Genomic DNA, 22,085 nt, shown 5'->3' with positions numbered 1-22,085 from the left:
GAAGTGACGATGCGCGCATGCCTTCAACATCACGCGAACCCACCTGAATTACGCGTCGCGGGACTTCTGAAGGCCCCACGGCGATTGTGCGCAATATTGGGCTTGTCGATTGCACACAACAAAAGACTGTCAAATACCAGTGCATGACAATAAAATAAAATGTGTGATATTATGTGATACAGATGTCTATGGACTATTGTTATGGTCTCCAGCGGACTGTCTTCGATGGCGGTTCAAGGATATCCTCCAGCTTCGTCCCGAGCTTGATCACTGTCCACTTGATTACCCGTGGATCCTGAGTGAGCGAGGATGTGACGGTCTTCATGAGCTTCGGCGATGCATCAAAACGCATTGTCCAGTAGCTACATGAGATGGTCAACCATTGCAGTCCGCACAACGGGGTTATGGACGCACTCTCCGTAACTGTGCCATGCTTGATGGCTCCTTATCCTCTGCGGTAATATCTTTGTTCCATCCGACGTTAATTGACGAACTACTCCCCCAGCGTCAAATACGGCCTTCATGCTAGCCTTGATGAGACCATGTATATGTTGCTATCAGAGGTGTTAGGTTCGTGTGGTGTAGGAAACAGTAGCCTGTACGAACGTATTCTGAAGAAAACGATATCAGCGAGATCCGCGATAGAAATCTGTTCAAGCTTACGTGGATAATGCACGGCAATGCATACTATCTCATAAAATGGCATTGTCGAAATACTTGACAATACGACGACAGGCCAGACTACCCGATAGGACAGCTTACTTCAGACCACAATTTTTGCTTCCGTCAATTGTGATCGCGATCGCGTTCCGAATGTCTTGGTATAGCAAGTTGCAGGATCGCTGGCCTGCGCGACCCCGGATTCGATGTCCTATCTCACTCGCCAAACTACACTGTATTACTATTGCACCGTCTTTGAGGCAGGTCTACCAGCTCCTTAGCCTCGAAACAATACCTGTATCCACTTAATACTGCTGGTCATGCCTGAAGCTGTTTTCAGCGTCAAAAACTTGACGTACACCATACCCAATGAGAAGGAACCGCTCTTCCACGACGTCAGTTTCGAAGTGAATAAAGGAGACGTTGTTATCATTCGGGGACCTAGCGGATGCGGGTGAGTCTATGTGCGCACATTTCCTCTGATTGTGCGTCTTATTGGACCGGCACAGGAAAACGACCCTGTTGAAATGTTTGTCCCATCTAAATGTGTACAGTGGGAGGATTTCCCTGTTCGGAAAGTCAGAGTTATCTATCTTCTACTCCAATCAGTTGCTGAGCAACATCCTAGGACACCTAAGCAGTATGGCGTCCCAAGCTACCGAACCAAGGTCTGCTACGTTCCTCAAAGACCATCCATGTTGCCTGGTACACCGATGGGGTTCCTCAAAACGGTTCATACTTTCAAGTCACGTCAGGCATACCACACTAGTGAACAAGACGCTATCGAGAGCGCATTGAAGTTGAGTGAACACTGGAATATTACATCCGACTTGTGGGACAAGGACTGGACGGGTTTGAGCGGTGGAGAGGCTCAGCGTATCGCCCTTGCAGTGGCAGTATCGCTTCCGGGCGCCGTGGTTTTGTTGGTGGACGGTGAGAGTATCTCTCCTGTCGCATTTCATTTGACTCACTCTTTTCTTTATCAAAGAACCCACTTCTGCACTTGACGAGGCAACGTCGGAGAAAGTGGAGAACAGCCTGATCGAGCTCTGTGACCTGCCCGAGTCTTCTATCGAAGCCCTCATATGGATAACTCATTCCGACGAGCAAGCCGAGCGTGTGGGGACAAGGACGCTTACTTTGGAAAAAGGAACGGGCACCGAAGGCGTTCATTTGGTTTCTGCTTAGTGGTGATGCTATCATCGTCGTTAGAGTGTACGGTGCTGTAGATTTGATGCGATCCTACAGAATTTCAAGTCCCGATAGGGTTGTCAGATGCCTAGAGAGGAGAATGCACTGCCATGTTACAAGGCAATATTGTTTTACGACCGCGCTCTTGGAGGATGTTCGATAATCGTTGCATCATATCCTGAAATAGCGCGTGTGGGGGGTCCCTGGTAAGCTTAGGGTATGCCCGCTTGGCTCCTAAGGGTGACATCGATCGCTTGAACCGGCTAGCATAGCCCGAGGCCCGTTTTGACCCGTAGGGAGTTGACTGCCTTATTTTTCAAGGGCAATCGAAGCACAATTATGAAATTATTGTTTGGGGGTCAAGGAGAGAAATATCAAAAATAACCAGATTAACAGATGTTGTGAAGCTTGCTGGGGATTCACTGGGGTTCACTGGCCGAGCAAAGTACTTATTACTATGGCTAGCCCCTGTTCGATGTGCCTGACGGTCCCCTACGGTGGCCCCCAGTTGGTGCGGGTTGGTTCTCACCTCCCATCACATCCACTGGAGGTATATGCCCCAGCCCCCCTTCCCTACCCTTCCACTGGTCATGCCCCTTCCTTGACCCCCGTTCCCGTCGTCATCGCCTCTTTCCTTTGTACTCTCATCTTCGTCTCGCCTAGCCGGCTTATCCCTCACCCAACTTGACGTTCTATCCCCTCAAATCCCCCCCCCCTTCGCCTCCAGCTCACCTCATCTCTTGAAGCAGTACCACCGCCATCCACCCTTGCGTGAAGTCCCGAGGTCAACATGAGCACCGATCCTTTTTCAGTCTGGTCAGCGTCGGGTAGAAGGGTGTCAATCCTTAACCCGGACCTCGATAACCCACCGCCCATGATCGATCCTGCAACCATCGTTGGACCCTCCATTCCGATCGTCAGGATCACCAAGACATACAGATGCAGCTCTTGCCCCAAGGTTTTCACGTCAAGTGGTCATCTGCAACGTGTGCGCTTCGAAGTGCTCCGTTGTCATTGACCCGCCTGACGACTGCGTAGCATGGTCGTGTCCACTCGGGTGAAAAGCAGTTCACCTGCCCCTACCCGGACTGCAACAAACAGTGCAATCGCCAAGATAACCTGCTTCAGCAGTACGTTTTTTTCCCGCGACTGCACTGTGCGCATTTGGCTGAATTCGAACTCTGCAGCTACAAGATCCATCTTCCTCGATCTGACCGCAATCGTGGGCCTGAGTACCTCAATATGGTGTTCGCGGAGATGGTCGCCTCCCAGGCTTTGTCTGCAGCGCATCGGCGCGTCCGGCCAAAGTCGGAGCTGCACATCAATGTTGCCTCCTCAAAAGTTGCGTCTGTCACTGCAACTGCGAAAGGCTCACCCGTTAGCGATGGCGAGACGAGTGCGCTGCACATCCTTGCCGCGTCTGCTCTTTCAGTTCGGCCGTCCGTAGCCTTGGCACACTCCCTCAGCGCCCCAGCAACGGGACTTCTTGCAAATATAGCTCACGAACCCGCCAGTCCTTCAGGAACAACCAGGAAGTTGTAAAATCACGAAATTTTGAAGAACCAGTAATATGATGCAGCTGATTGATACAGGGACGTTTTCGGATCTTGTCACAATAGCGACGCTCCGATGGGACACATGCACTGGCCATCGTTTCTCCAATTGATGCTTTTGGAATAAGTTCTGTCTCTATTCGTCGTCCCCTTTCTCCTTGGTGGTCTAAAATTTGTACTTGATACTGCTTTCTCCTCACGCCTCGTAAATAGCACAGGCACAGATCCAGGGTTGTAACATAACAATGATTGTCGTCAGATCCTCAATCAACTATTCTCAGTACCACCAATATTGTTCCACCTGCGCGGAGCGCAAAAGGGTCCAAATACCGTACTACAATCCTATTCGCTTGCGACCTAAAGTGTTACAACAAGAATAACGGGAGATCACACATGCGTCCAAACCCAATGGTCAGTCCTCAGGTGCTGGTGCTGGGGCAGATGGTGGCGGACCATCAGGCCCCGAGGACGAAGCCACTCGATGGGCATTCTTGTATTCGATAGCCTTGGCAACCCAGCCAACCATGTCCACCTCAAGGGTTCTATCATTAACCAAGAATGGCTGCTCCTGCATGGAGTCAGTTTATGTATGCATGTGGTGTGGATTGTATGATAACGCACCAGCAGCTCGGAATACGTGGGTCGCTGTGCGGCATCCTTCCGCAAGCACATGGCAACAAAAGCCTCAGCTTCTTCCGAATAGCCAGGAGGCAATTCAGGAGCTGGTCCATGAACGATCGCGCTTAACTGGGCAAACACGTTCGCGTATGTTTCTGGTGGATAAGGATATTTGCCCATCGCCATCTCGATCATTGTGAGGCCGAGTGACCACACGTCGGAGGCCACGGTATATGTGCCTAGATTGTTCTGTGATTCGCCTTGGATCCGCTCCGGCTAAACCAAAGTCAGCACCCGTGTCCCGAGGCGATGATCAGGCAGCGTACAGCCATATATGATTGACAGCCAATGTTCGTCTTCGCTAATGACTTCTCCAATTGACCAGAAACGCCGAAGTCGCACAGCTTGACCTCGCCCTTCCGGTTCATCAATACATTTGTCGGTTTCACGTCTACATGAGGGTGATGTGTGAGCAGACGAGACCTCTGGCCGCGAATAGGACAAACCTCGATGTATGATTTGTAACTCGTCCTTTAAGAACCGCAGACCGCGCACCATTGCGTGTGTTATTCGAGCAAGCACTGGATCGGGCACTCCGGCACCACATAAACGATCTAGTGATCCGGCATCCATGTACTCCATGCAATAGTAAACACAGGATTCAATGAAGAAAGCGCCATAGAACTCGACGATCTCTGGTGTGATTGCACGGTGGAGAATGTCGAGTTCCATTATGATAGCATTCAGTTTCCCCTCGTCCAGTTCCAGTCGTATTTCCTGATTGACTCAATGAGCATGAGCTCTACATCTTGATAATCACCACGCACCTTCATAGCCATCACAGTATTAGTCGGTCTATGTAATACCTTCTTGACAGTACCATAATTTCCACGTCCGAGCTCTTCTGCAAGTTCCAACTCCGACATATTGATCGAGAAGCTGGTTCCGGTGCTGAAGTCGACACCTTTCGAGTGGAGCACTGCCTTTCCTCGGAAGTTGAGCCGTCCTGAGGGATCACTGAGCACATCTGGTGAGATATAAATCATCTCATCAAGCATGAGACGCACACTATTTTCTTAAAGTTCGCGAATGGTGTGCCACTTGGAGGTGGTCTTCGCGACGGCGAAGGTTCTCCAAATTGCTGCACATTGGGTCGACCCGCACCTAGACCCGCACCACTAATACCTGCACCAATATCGCTAAGCTTAAGACCAGGCTTCATCCGACGACCAGGCATAAAACCAGGAGGTGAAGGTGCAGAAGACGGTCCAGAGATGCTTGTACGCATTAATGCACGTGTCGCTTCATTGATACCGGGTGTAAGAGCTGTTCCAGCCGCTTGTCCTGACTTTGCAGCCATCTGGATCGAAAGATTAGCGGGTTACGCACATGGAGATAAATGTACGAACTTCTGCCATCTTTGCTTGCAGACTCGGCGGAATTCTCGTCGCAGGAGGTCGAACACCCCCCCTTAACGAGCCGACCCCACCGCGAGCCGGCCTCGATCGAGGAATCGATGGAGTGGAAACGGTCGGCAGTAAGGTAGGGATGGCGCGCACTGCACTGACTGGAACTTCGGCGCCTCCATCAAACGCAATATTGGAATTCGCGTCAGTTGTGATAGAGGTAGATGCCACACTCGACGCTTGGGGCTCGCTGGCTGGTCGAGGGACCGTTTCTTCGACGCAGATGGGATCAGCGATTGAGTCTGTCATGATGAATAGGAGTTCAAAGACAGAGACTCTCGCAGCAATGAAGAGAAAGAGGGAAAGGAGGAGGACGCCGTCGACAACGACCGAGATTGGGCGAGTGAGTCTGTTTTGCCTATGCCTTGCGATTCTGGCTTACCCGAGCCCTTCTCTGTAACCTGAGTCGTTCAGGGGACCCCGAATTGCGCCCGCCATCGCACGTGACATTTTGACACATTCACTGCGTTGTACGGGCCCTATTCTCGCCTCCATGATAGGCCTGTTTGGAGACCCTAGTCAACATGGCATCTGTCATGATCCGGTGCAGGGCAGGTTAGACTATCTGGAATGATCTAGCAAGGGGTTCAGTTGGGCTGCCCTGCACTGAGGACAGGAAAGGTGGGACTAGAGTAGTAGTACTAGTAAACTATTGTTTTGGTGGAAGAGAGATCAGCATGACAGTCATGGGCACTGTCATCTTTCAGTCAATATTACAATTTTTTTGGTGTCATTGTTTGCACATGTTTGCATCTAATACAGCACATACAGCACGGTACTACTACAGCATGAGCACTTCATCCTCTAGTTAACCTTCCCCTGTACCTGGAGGAAGGCAGTCACCCACTGTAGGAAAGACCATTTGTACACAGTCAGCAAGACTATCATGACGACTACTGCAAACATCAGCCTGTATCCAACTATGTTGCCCAAGACACTTATGGACTACAGTAAAAATAAGTAAGGAATGCTTTCTGACCCAGCAATGCACCCAACATGTGCATTTATATGCAGCCAGGAACACATTGAACATAAAAAAATTGATGTGCATGTTGCACATCCATTCTTGAGACCTCTGGACCAACCATCTTGCTCTCAATCCATACTGGTAACAAAGATACATCTGGGCAAAGAACTCTGGCCAGACCCGGCAACCTTTGATTGCACCAAGCTGCATGTCCGCCACATCCACAATTGCATCAAAAGCATGTTGTTGCATTAGCTCAGCTCATTTGCAGATCTCTTGCTGTAGCTGTTCTTCTGGGGTGAGTGTGACTGCTGCACGTCTTTCTGGTGCAGAACTTGCTCCTGACATGCCTGTGTCCCATTGGTTGGTCAAATGAGCTTGATTTCTTTCAGAGGCCTGCATTGTTCATCAGCTCAGGTCGGCACTTGCTTGCAACTGTCACACTGATCTCTCTTCCATCACTTACCCTAGGAAAATGTGAATACTGCCTCTCCTCCATAGCAAGTCTGCCTGCAGGTCCCATTATCTCATCAAGATCTCCTGTAAGCCCCCTCTTCAGGTGTTCAGCTGCCAGCAGCCAGAACTCAATGTCGTCAAGCTGGAGACCCCTGAGATGTTCTTCTAGAGCCAGCTGGGAAATAGTAGGTGGGTATCCATGAGCAATAGGAAGGATAGTGGCAGGCCTTCGATTTGTATTGTTGTCAGCATCCGTACTACCATAGCACTATGGGCAGTAGGTTGCACTTGCTGCTGCTGGGGGGGATTTTGCACAATGGGAACAGGAGGATGTGTTTTGGGCTGGGGCTGGGGCTGGTGTTCCTGCTGAGGGAAATCATGCTCAGCAGTATGCAGGGAGAGCAGAGGCTGGGGTTCAGATGTGTTGGAAATGAGGGAGGAATCAACAGATGGAGCAGGAGCATCTCCAGCATTGTGCGCTGCCTCCTCTTTGTGAGGTAGCAGCAGCATCTCTTCATCAATAATGCTTGTAGAGGAAGAGACTTCTGGCTCGCCATCCAGTTGCTCTTCGTCCTTAGGCTCCAGAGCTACCTGAATAGCACCATGTTCTCCTTTGGGTACACCCTGGTGTTCTGCCAAAGAGGGCTCCATAACATCAATGGCTGGTGTCACCGTCACATTAGCAGCAATAGACACATCTACTGGCAAGTGAGCTGCGCACATGATATCCAGGCAAGCTTGACCTAGTTCTTCATTGTTGTCGATGCCATCCAATTCACCATTACCAGCCAGAGGGCTAAGCCTTGTCAATATATGCATGGTCATTGGTTCAGTGCCAGACATGGTTGTTGGTCCAGAAGACGTGAGTGAGCGAGAGATGGTAAGAATGAGGTCGTAGTGGGAGGGAGAGTGAGAGCATGCAAACGATGTCAGTGGTCAGTTGCAGAAGCACCTGGCCAGGCCTGTTGTTTGTATCCGGACTGCCAGATTGCAACCTCAGCCCAGACATGCATGTTTCCAGTCCCAGACATGACACTGCCAAGCCAGTCAGTTGTACCTCAATTAAAAATCAATATAATCTTTTATTCTCATGTTCTTTTCATAACTCACACAAACCATAGTAGTGTGAATTTTTTGGGCAACAGACCTGGATCCATCATGTGCAATATTCTGTGCCACTCTTTCAGGATTCCATCTTTCTGCAGGTGCCTGGTTCCATCAGCAATCCCATATGCCCATTTTGATGCAAGTAATCCATTGGTCATGCTCATGAACTCAATATTGTATGTGGATAAGTGGATGTCAGCATTGTATTCCAGTTGAGACTGGAACATGTAGATCAGTGTATATGTATAATATATTATTTCTAGAACCCTCATACATTGGCACTAGTTTCACATGGGGATGATGGATGCTGAGTTGGCCACTGCATGTCTCTATTAAATGGATGCAAAGACCACAGTCACCGCCTCTCTCCTTGAACACAACAACCACCTTGACTTGCATTTTACACCTTGTCATCTATCAACTTGAGCTGACCTTACATCTGGTAGGACTTTGCACTGCTAGTCTAACTGTACCATTTGCTAATGTGCAGGTGCAGAACACATTTTGAATCCCAATCGCTCCTGAGATGGTGTATCCCCACCAACTGGGCTTCATAGAGGGTACTAATGCCCGCTCACAACCATCCACCAGTAAGCAGCATTGTCTTATTCAGTTGTGCATCATTCTCATTGTTCACAGAGGCACTTACTACTGCATCAGCCTTGGATGGCTGCAGTCAAGGTACCATGCCAATTCTGAACCTGCATCTCCACAGTAGCCGCAATCCCTACTATCAGAGCAGGACTGTAAGAGCTTATCCAAATGGAGGAGGAGTTGTGGGTGGCAGTGGAGAGGGAAGAGGTGGAGCAACAGGAGGGGGCGCTCCCATCACCAGCATGAAGACCTTTGAAGATAACAAGATGCTCACTTGCAACTGTCAACACTGATCTCTCTTCCCTTACCACTGTTGATGGTGGAGGAGGGGGGAGGGCACAGGCACCCATCCCCAGCATGAACACCTTTGAAGATAACAAGAAGCTCACTCATGACTGTCATGCTGATCTCTCTTCTATTACCACTGGCATTGGATATCATTCCCATGCCTCATCTGATGAGGTGTATGGGGAAGCCCCCCCCTCAGTATGCCCCATCTTCAGCTGAGAGCACATATGGCTATGCAGCCACTGGCTTCATAGCCAAGTGCACTGCCTTTCCCTCCACCATCATGCACACAGACCATGGTCATATCCTGGACTGTGCTTGTGATGACAAGCTCCATTCTCAGCTGTGCCCAGCAGCACTTGCAGCCCTCCATGCAATTCCAATGGATACTGTATTGATGTCCAAGCATACAGGACTGCAGTTTGAACATGATGTTTCTCTCAAAGTCTTGACTGCAGATGAATACACTTGATGCAAGCAGGAAGCCACAGGGGCCACTCATGCTCAACATATCATTCACTACCCCTCAAAACACACTTATGCTCTCATTCTGACCTCAGAGAATGCACAAGATTCCAAGGATCAAGACTGCCACACGTTGTACATGGGAGGATGCTGGAATTGGTTGTGCCTTTTTGACTGAATTTGTGACCATGTATGTGGTACTGCCCACTTTCTTTTGTGATATTATCCTGTTGTATGTCCCTAGCACTGTGAATCGCACTTGTTCAATCACATGAGTTATATATTGTGCTAGTATATTATACCAAGAGAATATTGATCCCTGGTCTTCCATCAGACCCTGATCATCAAAGAAGGTGCAAACTATATTTCCATCAAAACATGGGCTGTCTGTTGATATCCCAGCTGGGGGAAGTCCTCACTCTCCTTGCTACATATGTTTTCCACCCATCTTGGTATGCAACCCAAATCCCAGTTCTTGATGCTGCAGTTCATATTTGGGCTCCAGTTCCAGTTGTCCATGGCCTATTCCCCATATTGAAAGGTGCACTGGGTGCAGCCTCACTCTGCCAAATGCATGCCTTGTTGCTGCATGCAAAAGCCAGCACCAGCTGGTCAGGAAGTGGATTAAAGGTGCTTCATTTGTTAGATTCTTTCACTGCTAATCAAGCTGATGTCAACATCCAGAGCAACCTCATCTGTTCATCTGCAACAGAAGCAGCAGATAGGCATCAAGCTGCTCACTCAATTGGGAACAAAAATCTGTCTGTGTGCAAGATGTCGCATGCAGGTACAACTGAATGGATGCCCCCTTACAACAAATCTTTGGTGACAGCATAACAGGTGATCTGTTCCCACCAGCCAGCAAAGAGGGGTACTTGGCATCTGGACCAATGACTGCGAGCTGGCTCAATGAGCATCTTTAATGCAAACTGTCAATCCCCAAGAAAGCTCAGATTGGGTGACTTTGAATCATGATGATGAAAGTGTCATGCTCTTATCAAATCGGGATTGTTCTTTTGATCTCGACACAGGAGCTTCTGGCTTGGAAGAGGTTTGGTCAGGCTTGCAAGGGGACCATGTACTTGATGATGGCTGTCCTGACTTAACTTTCCCATGCAAACAAACCATGACCATACCGCCAAGCCCACCTGCTGCAAGGCTTGCCCTTTTCAACTGGTACAGCACATTGCACATCAATCCCTGCATCTGTGCTATCGCCCCAACTATCACTTTCCTGCATGTATGCTTTCAGCTACCTCATGCTACCTGTGGTCTTCTGCTCTGCATCCTATATGCTATTCTCAGGCACTGCAGCCTGGTAGAGGACAAGAGTGACAAGCCTGTTGAAGAGCAAGCACCCAGAACCCTTGAGACTGTTTTCAGGCAGATTGGCTTAAAAGATCTTCCTCTGGTTTGCACACTCTGTCCCCAATGCTGGGAGTTGGTGGCAGATGGTGCTGAGGGTGATGCTGGCATGGATGAAGTGCTGTTGGAATGTAAATGCATGTCCTGCACCAGCTTTCTCTTTGAGCGAAGCAAGAATGGTGATTCCTTCTGACCACAGCTGCAGGCTTCATATGACATCATTTCCTCTCAGTTGGCCAACTTCTTGTGCCAGCCAGGTGTTGAAGCAGCCTGTGAATCATACTTGGACAGGCCCACTTCCAATGGTGTATTGGCAAGCATCCAAGACGGAAGTGTTTGGAAAGACATGAAAACCACGGACGTGCAAAACTTCTTTCCGCAAAATTGTCAAGATGCCATTGAACAGAGGGAACTTAGGATAGGACTTCTCTTGTCAGTTGATTGGTAAGCTTTGAAGGCAGTATTCGGCCCGGAGCTAATGACTGTCAGGTTTAATCCGAACAGATCCGCAATGGCCGCGAGTCATTCCACTGGTGCATTGTCTGCCTGTGTCGTTAATCTCCCTCCCGATCTCCGGTAAGTGTAATGGAAGAGAGATCAGCGTGACAGTTGCAGTGACAGACTAAGCTCATCGCATTTGAACAGGTACCGTGTGCATAATCTCTTGCTGATTTCGGTGTTACCGGGCCCTAGAGAACCTGATAGCGACAAGCTTCAGCGGTTCATTAAGCCTCTTGTAGATGATTTGCTCTGGCTGTACAACGAGGGTACGATAGTTCGGACCCCGTCCTGCCCTACAGGTGAGTGAGTTTCATGCTAGATGTGTGGCACATCTAAGCAAATTCATCTCAGGAAGACACGTCCGTGTTGTGATACTAGCTGTGGTCTGCCACCACCCAGCTATGGTCAAACTGTCCGGATTCGCAGACCACAGTCATAGGATGCTACCGTGCACACAATGTCTCATTGGCCGTGTGCAGATCGGTACAGAAGGATGGCGCCCGCATGAGCTTCGATGCGGGCAGTTGCACAAAGAGCTGGCAGACCGCTACCAAAACCTGGAAAGCAAACATCGCCCGACGTTCGTCAAAAACTTTGCAACGCGGTGGTCTGAACTCGATCGACTTCCTTACTTTAATCCAGTCACCATGAGCGTCGTGGATCCGATGCATAGCTGCTTGCTCGGTGTTACAAGAACTCTCTGGTACTCCGTATGGGTGAAGGGAGGAAAAAAGAAGGTTCCGATTTGAGAGGCGGAACCTCAGGTGGTGGTAAACGGGAACTGCAGGAGATACATGAGGTCTTGAAAAGAGTGAGATTGACTCTCCTTCCGAAATTTTACCCACTAAACTCGTTCAGTTCGAGATGCCACGGTGGTTTGCACGATTGCCAAGCCAGATCGGTGAGCCCACTGGAGCAAGTCTAACATCCGACGAGTGGAAAGCGTTAGCCATCTTGTATGGTCCCACAGCGGTGCGTACTGACTGTGTAACTCGGCTGGTACTGGACCTGATAAACACTGCTGCCTCTATAGTTACCTCATGTCCTTCTATCAGCGGCTCGCGAAGACAGCCAGCGAGTACCAAGTAAGGCAGCAGACAACTTCTTGAAGCTTGGCACTGTTCTCAAGATATGGATGCATCGAGAAGTTGCTGAGGAAGACTCAACGCGTTCACGAAACCTCTATTCTGAATTCTTCGAAGAGTTCGCAGAGGTGAGTGGTGGTTTGAAACCGCTGCAATCATTTTGCGTGACGTCGCTCGCGACGGTCACGCTGATCTCTCTTCCATTAAGACTACCAAGCTGACTTATTTACCTAGATCTACGGCCACGAAAATGTCACTCCGACATTCCATTGGCTGTCACACATGACTGATCAGATATCACGATCGGCCCAGTCCACACGTTCTGGACTTTTTTGTTCGAAAGATTGAACAAGATACTCAAATCCTTCCATACCAACAATCATCGAGGTGGAGAACTCGAAGTCACGTTCAGTCGCGAGTTCAAGAGAGAAGTGCATCTCAGCAGACTGGTACGGCTGCGTTGCATCATATGTCTCGCTGACGCCATACCAGATCACGCTTCTGACGAAGCAAGGAGCCGATTCACTCGCCCGTGCCGTGGCACAAGAGCTGAAAAAATGGGCCAGGGACACAGCTAAAAGGGGTACTCTTGCAGCCCTCGCCGGTCAACATCAAGAAGCCAGCGTACCGTGCTGCATCTTTCCACAGCAATGCATTCCCGGGGGGAAAGTGACCCATACTTCTACCGATGATGTACTGCACGACAGGCTTCTTGGTTGGTATGGAAGTAATGAGCCGCAGTTAAATCTGCACAGAGCTACAGACATGTCGGCGCGTGAAGCTTCCTACCTCCTTCGGCAGATTCAACGGTATTCGACGTTGCTCGTGGATGGGAGAGAGGTACAAGTGGTGCGAGGGGATAGCGCTAACAAGAGCGATTCCCTGGTGAGTTGTCAGGTCATGAAAGGGTTGAGCTGGGTCGGTGAACTACGCGACGTCTTTCTACATCGGCAATGCGGGCAGCAACGCCTATTCGCCTGTGTCGCATGGCTTGTACCACTGTCAAGGCCACTCTCACATCAGGTTTTATATCATAAATAGTGAGTTGAGTTTCATCCGATGTTGCCTGGTCTTACCGCACGAACTAGTCCAGAGCTACAGGTTCGATTCTGGGAGTGTGGGAAGTACCAAGATCCTGAAAATGGCTTCCCACTTTGGATGCTGCCTGCGAATATGATATCTGGAACCGCAGCAAGGTGTGAGATAGAGGTCGACGGGTCATCGGTGTGGGCTACCACCGGCCTGAGCAAGGTATGTGAGTGGAGTCGACATCATGGGAGATGATTGACGCCTAAGTAGCACGGACGGTCTTGGTGAATGACCGTATCTCGACTGCATACGCCACACTGATCTCTCTTCCATTAGATCACTAGACTATTCACATAGTGGTGCGGAATTTTGTATGGATGTATGCATTGTCGGGATTACGAAGTTCATCTCGCATGGTATCCGTCAAGCAAGAAGGTTGTGCATCCCTTGGATGGAAACCCTTGTAGTGCTCACTCTCCACGACTTGCCATTCGGCATCGATCATGAATCGATACGGCATCTCCATCGGCATCAAGGCAGACGTGTTTCCTAGATCCACTCGTATGATGTTGGAAGCACGTCGCTTGTTGGTCGTAACCTTCATATGCATGAAGGTTTTGTACAATGCCCAGAACTGGGTTCATTGAGTGAGCAACCTTTTTCATCGCCAGCATTATCTGTGCTTACAGCCGTATGCATCCAGACGGGCCGGCGCAGTTCCCATAGGAGTATACCGTTAGCGACAACCTGCTCTGCAGTAAACCCAGAACCGTTCAGCAAGTCGTTTTCCCACTCCTCCTGGTCCTCGCCCTCCTCCGCTGCCGAGCATTCCTCCCCAACCCAGTCCTCGTGTATGAGTTCTTGGCAAAGCAAGTCGGCGTCCAAGTTGAGCTCTGCCGCAAAGCATAGAGCCCCGGATTTGAATTGGGCTGTTCGCTGAACAAACACCAAGCGAACATTAGTATTGGATGGTGTGCGAACGCGCTGAACCACGCACCGTGCGACGGCGTTCAGCGCGCCTAGATGTACGTGCATGGGTAGCAGCTTGGTTCGCTAACTGATGATCGTTCTGCTTTCACCAGATCCATTTCATGTGTTGCCAGGTACTCTGGGCCAGTCGGATCAGCGTTTCGGTGGACATCCAATTTTCTTGCATGTGCAGTGGAATGAGGTTGGGATTTGACTGAAGCAACGAATCGTATCGGTAAGAGAGATCAGCGCGACAGTGACAAACGAAGACTGACTTGCTGCATTTGCTGCACTACCTCTGCCGCACGGAGCTGGATCAGGTAGTTCTCTTTGGCGGTGAGCTTTTTGTTGAAGTCAGGTACAGCCTTGCCGTCGACCGTGAATTCTCCTTTGCATGGCATGGTACCGTGAGGGGAATCAAAGCCAATGATCGCGTATAACTCAGTTCGTACGAGTCGCTTGGAAGATGATGAGCAACCGGCATTGACTAAAGAAAGCAAGCAAACCAGAAGTGTCCCGCGCACACTCATCTCCTCTGCGGTCATATCCGCGCAAAACTTCTCGGCTACATTCACATGGCCGACTTGATGTTGGTTCAAAGGATGGTCCGTCTCGTCGGGGTCATCAGATCGGCGGGGTCGTTTCCTGCGGCTCGGACGGCCTTGTCTTGCCAGCTGTTGCTCCAGACTTCCGATCCTGTCTGTCAAGGAGGCGATATCGGGACTGTGTGGAGGTCTGTTGGTCGACATAAGCCATTGTGAGAGCGTCTTCAACCTATGCTCGTTGAAAAGTACGGACCGTTCAGTGTTTTCGGAGGGTGGTTGGCTAACAATGGACTGCAGGACCCGCAAAGCCTCAGGTTGACGTTGTATCGCCTGCAGAAGATCTGGAAGAGACAGACTAGCCATTGCCTATCGATTTCTCTTAATGGAAGAGAGATCAGCGTGACCGTCGTGAGCGGTGAGATCGGTGCGCAGTTGAGGAGGGTGACGAGAAGAGCCGCTACATCAATGGCAGGGCGAGGGGACTACCTTTTGTAGACCGACCCATAGTGGATGTAAGGACGCTGGTATCATAGAACATCATTATAGAACACAAGGCCTTTTCCGTGTTGCAAGAAAGGCATTCTGGTTGCCTAGTCATGTTAGAGCGGGAAAAGAAGGTTGCCTAGAGCACAGGATATCGCAAGACGCATACCCGGGTTAGTTCAGAAGATATGCTGGCTATGCACGGGGCACGTTTGGAGACATGAAAAGTTTATCATTGCATACCATTGCAGTATGTACATCATGGTCTATCGAAGATGCAGTTCACCTGAACTGCCCGGAAGGCATGGTAGAGAGGGTCAGGAGTGCTGAATGACGTAGCTTGGTTCCATGATAGGTCCCTTGCGACGCGGGGTGATTATTCGGCTCATAAGAACCGAAAAGAACCGGCGCACTGTCCTTCTCCAACACCAGAAGGTCGACCGCGCGGTACATTGGTGAAAACATGCCAACTTGATGATGCGCACCGGACAAATGGTCGTTTCAGGAGGAAGTGCTGATGGACCAGCCGCCCCCGTTCATGCATGCGCAGGAACGGGAACATTCTTCGACACATCCCAAGTTCCCGTTCCCAACATATACAGGCACTTCTATAACTTGCTGCACGCGCCAGCACAAAGACGACCGGTGGACCGGCGCGGCCTTCCAGCTCTGCCGCAGACCATGAATCGCAACCTCTCTCGCACGCTAACCCGTTGGAGGTGGTCAGCTTTAATTGAGACATTCCTCGTTTGGCTTTGGCGATCTTATCTGTCAGGTAAGGCTGGGCCATCTATAGAAGTTGCGAACTGATGCACTGCATGCCCTCTGCTGTGGTTGCTCGGTTCTATTGGTCTGCCGGAATATTAATGCCGCCTTCTCTAGAACCACCGAGCTCAAGGAGAGTTTCGGCTCACAGCTCTACTTCGGACATGAATGATGGATATTTACCTGATTCGTGTTGGGCTTGTCGACGTAGTGAAACGAAGTAGCGCGAAGTAGATTTTTCATCACAGGCTTCCGTGCCATGCGGTTCCGCTTCCGAACATTCCGCTAACGGGCAAGCCTGCACAAAGGAAAGTCCATAAGCCAATTGGATATTCGGCATATCTCCCTAGGCCAGAATCAGTTAACAGCTTGTCACGAGCACGGGAAGTTCTTGTTCCAAATTCTCAAGAAACCGGTGACCACCCAGCTCTGGTAACTGGACATGAATACTATCTCTTGGGAATTTTTTCCTAGTGCAGTTTAGGGCAGGCACGGATCCGGAAATGGAGTTCTGGGAAGATGGTGCCGCGCAAGGTCACTGGCAGGACCCCTGGCACCACAAGGAGATGTTTTTGCATATCTTGTCGAACGACAGTTGTCGAACATCCGCTTGTAAAAGCACCCTTTCATCTCTTTCCTTACTTTATACGTCTCTGTCGGACCCTCTAGGCTTACAATACTTGTTCGCTTACCGTCACGAAGTTCTATGACAGTCGGAACAGGAGGAATTCCCCGCCCACTGCAAATCACAGAACTATGTCTGGCTATCTTGCGCGAGGTGGACGATCCGATGGATCTGTTAAATATGGCCTGTACATCCCAGCGCTTCACAACCATGTGCCTACGGCTTTTGTGGGAAGCGCCAGACTTCAGCGGGTCACCGCTTGTCTCTATGCTGCATTTGTTTCCAGACCACGTTAAGGGTCAGTTACAGCATGGACAGGTCCGTCACGGGTAATTTGCGTGGCATGAGTCGGTATTTACAGCTCTCTAGGACGCAGATATTCGCGTTCACCCTGATGCCTTTCGACGATTCGACTATTATGCCAGCTTTATTCGTAATCTAACCCTATGGCATCACGGACACGAAGAGTATTTAGCACGCGTCCTGACCGCGAGCCGACCGAACGTATGGCTCTTTCCGGTATTGGATGAGCTACATCTTGGGGCATCCGGAGAATATCTTCATTCCGTTCCTCGTCTCTTATCGCCCTCTATCAAGTCTCTACGCCTCAATCATTGGAATCACCAACTCGCAATGACTGCCTCACCCGCCCACCCGATCAAGCGAGCGCTAATGCACGTTTGCCGGTTGCCAAGTTTGGAACGTCTTGATCTCATGGACACTCGATATCCCGATTTCGAATCTGATCCCGAAATCGTCGCGGCATTCGCCAGCCTTGGTCCTCGATTGCAAGAAGTCCGAGCATATTCGTTCCTCTCACTACCGCTTATATTCACTGCCCTTGCAAAGAGTACGAGCTTGCGTTTGTTATGTCTGAGTCTAGAGGAGCACGATGGACGATACGTAACCCAAGATCAGTTGTTCATGGGTCTGCGGGACGGTTTTCCAGCGCTGAGGGTGCTTTCCTTGCTTTCAACGATGGAACAAGCTACACTCACCCTACAGCGAATGCGACGAGGGTTGGAGGGGTTAGAGCTGCGGATCGAAGCACCTGTTCAAGCAACATCTTTGTTCGACCTGGTCATGACGGTGCTCCGAGAGACACCATCTTTGAGATCATTTCGCTTGTCATGCGATACCGCTATGTTTTGTGATGTTATGCCTCCCATCCGACTGTCGGAAGTGTTTCACCCGTTCGTTGGCATGCACGAACTACGTCATCTGCACATCGCCATTGGCTACAACGGAGAGCAGACAGCACGCGACGTGGAGCTGAGGACGCTCTTCGCTGCATGGCCACATTTGCGAACGTGCTTATTCGAAAGTGATCCGAACGACGCATCGATTCCATGCGATGCAGAGAACACCGACTACGGGCTTACAATGCATGCCATCGCCACCGCCGCAATCCACTGTCGCCGACTGAAGGAACTGAAGTTGCCATATGTCAACACCGCCGTTATACCTGACACAGCCAGAATCCCGAAGGCAAATCATCAATTTTCTCTTCAAATCTGTCGATCGCACGTTCATAACCACGCCGAATTGGTGGCTTGCGTGGCAAGCTTATGGCCAAGATGTACAGTAAATGTCGGCGGTTGCAGTCATTTCGAATCGACCATGGCGGTCCTCAGCTGACAGATGCCGCGAGAATCGGTGCCACGCGAGCGGTTGGTCATGCACCATGTCGACAGGAGAGTTGGATCTACACAGGAGAGCGGATCGCTTGAATGCCCTTTGACAACCCCCTTGCCTACTGTTCAGTACTAGCATGGAGTTTACTTAGTTAGATGTTGTTGCACATAGGTGTAAACAAATGTAGCAATGTATTCTTGTACGATTTGAGCTCTCCGCCATGAGACATGCGCTGCGATGACGACGGTGATTAAGGGATCAATATCCTCACCGTCTTCTCCTATATCCAATCTCAATAGTTACCCCTCCCAGCTCCAGGCGAGCAGTGCTTTCCCCTTTTCTCCCCATTGATATCCGGTATTCCAAGTCTGCCTCCCCTAATCATTCCCTATTCCCTATAAAACTCGAGGTCTGATCATCAGTCTGTCGTTTCACTACCTTCACCGTCACCAACTACCATGTTCACTGCTCTCTCAAAACGATTGTCCGTCAATGGCAAGAGTCCGAAGAAAGCCTCGGATGTGGATCCGACGAATCCGTACTCGTCTACGCCGGCAGTCGTCGCAAGTCCTCGATCTGTTCCCATCGTCAAAGTCACCGCACCTAAGCTTGACGAGCCCGCCCATGAAAAGAGGGAGAGGGGCGAAACCGCAGCAAGTGCCGCGCCAAACGAAGCACCCAAATCCGAATCTGGCAATGCTCACAATCCGGTTAACGGAATCGAGTCTAATGGGGGACATTCCCATGAGTCCTCGACACCGTCTCGTCCTGAACCGTCCACGCGCTCGTCGTCAGGCAATGTACTTGCCAAGATATGGTCCGTTGACTGGGCGATCCAAAAGCAGACTGTAACCACTGGTCCTCCCTCTGCTCGAGTCGATCGTCAAGCCTACCTTTCGGCTGTCCGCCTCCGCTCCGTGATAGTTGGTTCCTCCGCACTTGCTACCGATCCTTCGGCCAAACTATCTAGCGCCGACGCCAAGAAGCTGAGGGAGTCTCTGCAGAAGCCAGATGAAGCCCAACCCATCGTAGCCCAGCTGCGGAGATTAGCGAGTCATCCCGACCACGAGAAGCTTTCAGCAAGTGCGGGAAAACCGGCTTTTCCTGCTGCTCCTATCCATGCGGCGTGTCTTTCCGTCCCGGATGAGGAAGCTGCAGCTATGCACTTCTCTAAATTGATTGCCGTCAATGCCCTCAAAGTCCCGCCTCCTCCCACTGCCGTTGAAACAAAGACAGCGCCAATTTCGCCTGCCGTATCTCCGGCTACCGCAGCTCTCAAGCCTACGTCGGCGTTGAGTGAGGTCGAGGAACTCGCTGCTCGGTTACCGGTTCTCTCTCCCACGGCGCTTGAATCCGCTTTCGGCTCAATGAATCTCGTATCTCTCGTAACTGCACCTGATCTCGGTCTCGGACACCCAGCTTCAGATCCTGGAATTTTCTCTGGTGCCGTGCCATCAACTCAGGAAATCGAGACCGGAATCGAAGAAGTCAGTCGCACTCTTCTCGCACTTGGCTTTGCCGGAAGCGGGATGGTCTGGCCGGACCATACGGGAGTCTATCCCCCCACTGACAGGATGTCGTGCTACACTTGTGAGTGCATCTATTGAGAGTGTCAATGCCCCAGCTGATGTGTTCAGATTGGTGGGGCTATGAACTCGTTCTGCCTCACAAATCCGTTCAATATCTCAGCGTGAGCACCTTGTTCTCTTGAAGATAGCCATTTCTCACTGGGAGTTCAGAAATGCAAATCTATCTCAGGCGCTATGCTCGACTTCCTCACAGCTCTGGCACTCTTCACAGAAGGTGTCCGCGAAATTCTCCCGTTCATTCGCTATATCTCGCAGTTTGTCGATATGGAATTCGACGGCATAGCTCAGCAAGATCGTGGTCAAGGCGTCGTCTGTGCGGCTACATGGTGAGTTTCTCTGCCTGACGGAGATCGAGGTGGATCATGACCGCAGTTTGTTAGGCTTATCCCCGTTTCCCTTGTCCCGAGAACTTGGGACTTCCCTCCTCGCCCGGCCAATCTACCCGTCACCTACGCTGCCCCTAAGCCTATACTCACATCTACCCGCACATCTGGAACCACTTCAGCTCCACTCAGCGCGCCGGGCACCCCAGCGCCAATTCCCATGCACTCGTACTCGGCCCCAGTAACTCCGGAACCGGTTGCATCTGACATCGACCCCTTGTCTTTTCTAGGGGTGCGAGCTTTTCCGCCGACGGGCACCGCCGAGCATTGATTCCTTCTGCGGCTAAACTGGCCATCGCCTCCCTTTCACTCGGTTCCTCCGCTGCTCCGTCGTCTGCTCCTGCTTTTCTTGCTGCCGCTCTCTGAGATCCCTTCAAACGGCCTCAATTTTACCATTTGCACTCATTGATCATGACGTATGAAGTGTTGAGATGTTGGACTGTTCACTCTCCCACCAGATTGCTCCGATCTGCTATTATGGCCATGACCATATGGATCACCGCCGCCACTCTCTCATTTCACGTGCAATAGATCCACAGTATACAATATGATTTGCATATTTCGACATACATCAGAGAACCTTATCGTACTGGTACACGGTCTTGTGCACTGTTGTGCAGGGATATCGATGTCTCGGACTAGTTGACATGAACTTCGCCATCAGGTTCTGTAGGTTGTGTTAACGGAACGTCGACTGAACAGGAATTATCGCGCGTACCGATGGTGCTGATGAAGTTGTTGGTCCCCTGCAGGCTCTGAAAGCGGGTGAGATCCGCAGTGTCTATCACCACAGAGAAGCCTTTCAGAGCGCTTGTCCAAGAATCAAGAATCCGACCACCTGAAAGGCTCACATCAGCACTTTTCTCGGGTGATCTAAGCACGGACGTACCTTTAGACTCGATGTCAGCAGCTGTCTGATCCATTTGCTCTTGAGTGGCGGACTTGTCGACAAGAACAAGGAACTCTATACAAGCCCATGGTGGGCGGGTTAGTCATCCGGGCTTTACGAAGACGATTGGGCGCGCGCACTCTGAGAAGACATGGTGGTGCAAGAACGGGATTTGGCTAGCGATACACGAATGGGACGGAAGTGCTTTATAGCTGGCAGTATGGCAAGAGTGTGAGAAGCGAGGGCGCAGTTCAGATAGGAGAGGGGCTGCGTAGCGGGTAATATGGATGACGTCATCAAAAGTTACCGACTCGTTCTCCTATGGTGGACGTTCGCGGACAGCCGCGGTGTTAAAGGTCCCAGCTGTCCGCGAAAGGCCACCAGACGTGGTTGTTGCTGGACAAGGGTCCTCGGCATCTAATTTTGCTCAAATCCATGGTTTTTCTCTTTTTGGGTTTAATTCCGATGATTTTTCTGATTTTTGTGGCTGTGAGCAGAGTAAAAGGTCCGCATTTGAGTCCAGGGTCTAGGATCTGTTTCTTACTCGATGGGAGCAAATACTTCGCTTCCATTTAGTGGAAGCAGATAGGTACTCCAGCACAAGCAAAGTTTTTGCTTCCGGTTTCTTGTTTTGCCTCCGATTGCCTCCGCGGAAGTTCTTACTCGCTTGCGTCGAGTTTATTTTTCTTCTAATTGCGTCCGCGGGAATATAATAGCTTCCGCGGATGCAAATACGGTGTTTTTACTGGAGACAAATTTGCACAGCATTTTGAATCCTCATTTTGAGTCCAGGTCCCCACCAGCATCAGACCCCATCGCCGCTCGAAGGACCCCTAACGAGCTGTCCGCGAACGTCC

General features: G+C 50.5%; 9 protein-coding genes across 9 annotated transcripts; 4 read left to right on the top strand and 5 right to left on the bottom strand.

The window, feature by feature from the left end:
• Nucleotides 1-171: 171 nt before the first annotated feature.
• Nucleotides 172-711, bottom strand: DACRYDRAFT_63860 (uncharacterized protein). Its single transcript, XM_040775742.1, has 4 exons — nt 664-711; nt 607-611; nt 415-554; nt 172-362 (listed from the first exon to the last, which is right to left on the bottom strand). The coding sequence occupies exons 1-4, from the start codon at nt 704-706 to the stop codon at nt 200-202; spliced, it is 351 nt and encodes a 116-aa protein (XP_040631099.1). The 5' UTR covers nt 707-711; the 3' UTR covers nt 172-199.
• Nucleotides 712-873: 162 nt separating this feature from the next.
• Nucleotides 874-1,848, top strand: DACRYDRAFT_76562 (ATP-binding cassette transporter; the record flags this gene model as incomplete). The annotated part of the gene is made up of 4 exons (XM_040776211.1): nt 874-1,114; nt 1,170-1,238; nt 1,289-1,593; nt 1,649-1,848. Exons 1-4 carry the CDS (start codon nt 981-983, stop codon nt 1,846-1,848), a joined length of 708 nt encoding a protein of 235 aa, XP_040631098.1. The 5' UTR covers nt 874-980.
• Nucleotides 1,849-2,694: 846 nt separating this feature from the next.
• On the top strand, nt 2,695-3,660 carry DACRYDRAFT_20813 (uncharacterized protein). Its single transcript, XM_040772094.1, has 3 exons — nt 2,695-2,839; nt 2,890-2,981; nt 3,039-3,660. Exons 1-3 carry the CDS (start codon nt 2,726-2,728, stop codon nt 3,391-3,393), a joined length of 561 nt encoding a protein of 186 aa, XP_040631097.1. The 5' UTR covers nt 2,695-2,725; the 3' UTR covers nt 3,394-3,660.
• A 156-nt stretch (nt 3,661-3,816) lies between these two features.
• Nucleotides 3,817-5,068, bottom strand: DACRYDRAFT_48554 (MAP kinase; the record flags this gene model as incomplete). Its single annotated transcript, XM_040774846.1, has 5 exons — nt 3,817-3,972; nt 4,026-4,298; nt 4,349-4,473; nt 4,529-4,799; nt 4,850-5,068. The coding sequence occupies 5 exons, from the start codon at nt 5,066-5,068 to the stop codon at nt 3,817-3,819; spliced, it is 1,044 nt and encodes a 347-aa protein (XP_040631096.1).
• A 1,648-nt stretch (nt 5,069-6,716) lies between these two features.
• DACRYDRAFT_14361 (uncharacterized protein) lies at nt 6,717-7,754 on the bottom strand (the record flags this gene model as incomplete). The annotated part of the gene is made up of 3 exons (XM_040771032.1): nt 6,717-6,851; nt 6,922-7,086; nt 7,170-7,754. The coding sequence occupies 3 exons, from the start codon at nt 7,752-7,754 to the stop codon at nt 6,717-6,719; spliced, it is 885 nt and encodes a 294-aa protein (XP_040631095.1).
• A 3,487-nt stretch (nt 7,755-11,241) lies between these two features.
• DACRYDRAFT_14360 (uncharacterized protein) lies at nt 11,242-12,664 on the top strand (the record flags this gene model as incomplete). The annotated part of the gene is made up of 6 exons (XM_040771031.1): nt 11,242-11,306; nt 11,424-11,530; nt 11,583-11,968; nt 12,090-12,203; nt 12,265-12,444; nt 12,551-12,664. 6 exons carry the CDS (start codon nt 11,242-11,244, stop codon nt 12,662-12,664), a joined length of 966 nt encoding a protein of 321 aa, XP_040631094.1.
• A 1,030-nt stretch (nt 12,665-13,694) lies between these two features.
• Nucleotides 13,695-15,222, bottom strand: DACRYDRAFT_14359 (uncharacterized protein; the record flags this gene model as incomplete). The annotated part of the gene is made up of 6 exons (XM_040771030.1): nt 13,695-13,943; nt 14,033-14,281; nt 14,343-14,364; nt 14,425-14,528; nt 14,590-14,772; nt 14,839-15,222. 6 exons carry the CDS (start codon nt 15,220-15,222, stop codon nt 13,695-13,697), a joined length of 1,191 nt encoding a protein of 396 aa, XP_040631093.1.
• A 3,544-nt stretch (nt 15,223-18,766) lies between these two features.
• Nucleotides 18,767-20,610, top strand: DACRYDRAFT_76556 (uncharacterized protein; the record flags this gene model as incomplete). Its single annotated transcript, XM_040776210.1, has 5 exons — nt 18,767-19,587; nt 19,675-19,957; nt 20,005-20,057; nt 20,107-20,282; nt 20,337-20,610. The coding sequence occupies exons 1-5, from the start codon at nt 18,826-18,828 to the stop codon at nt 20,608-20,610; spliced, it is 1,548 nt and encodes a 515-aa protein (XP_040631092.1). The 5' UTR covers nt 18,767-18,825.
• Nucleotides 20,611-20,880: 270 nt separating this feature from the next.
• On the bottom strand, nt 20,881-21,421 carry DACRYDRAFT_20809 (uncharacterized protein). The gene is made up of 4 exons (XM_040772093.1): nt 21,369-21,421; nt 21,229-21,303; nt 21,058-21,177; nt 20,881-21,006 (listed from the first exon to the last, which is right to left on the bottom strand). The coding sequence occupies exons 1-4, from the start codon at nt 21,379-21,381 to the stop codon at nt 20,978-20,980; spliced, it is 237 nt and encodes a 78-aa protein (XP_040631091.1). The 5' UTR covers nt 21,382-21,421; the 3' UTR covers nt 20,881-20,977.
• Nucleotides 21,422-22,085: the final 664 nt, after the last annotated feature.

This window comes from Dacryopinax primogenitus (genome assembly GCF_000292625.1).
Source record: "Dacryopinax primogenitus strain DJM-731 SS1 chromosome Unknown DACRYscaffold_4, whole genome shotgun sequence".
Classification (NCBI taxonomy): Eukaryota; Fungi; Basidiomycota; class Dacrymycetes; order Dacrymycetales; family Dacrymycetaceae; genus Dacryopinax; species Dacryopinax primogenitus.
This window is presented reverse-complemented; position numbering and strand designations above follow the sequence as displayed.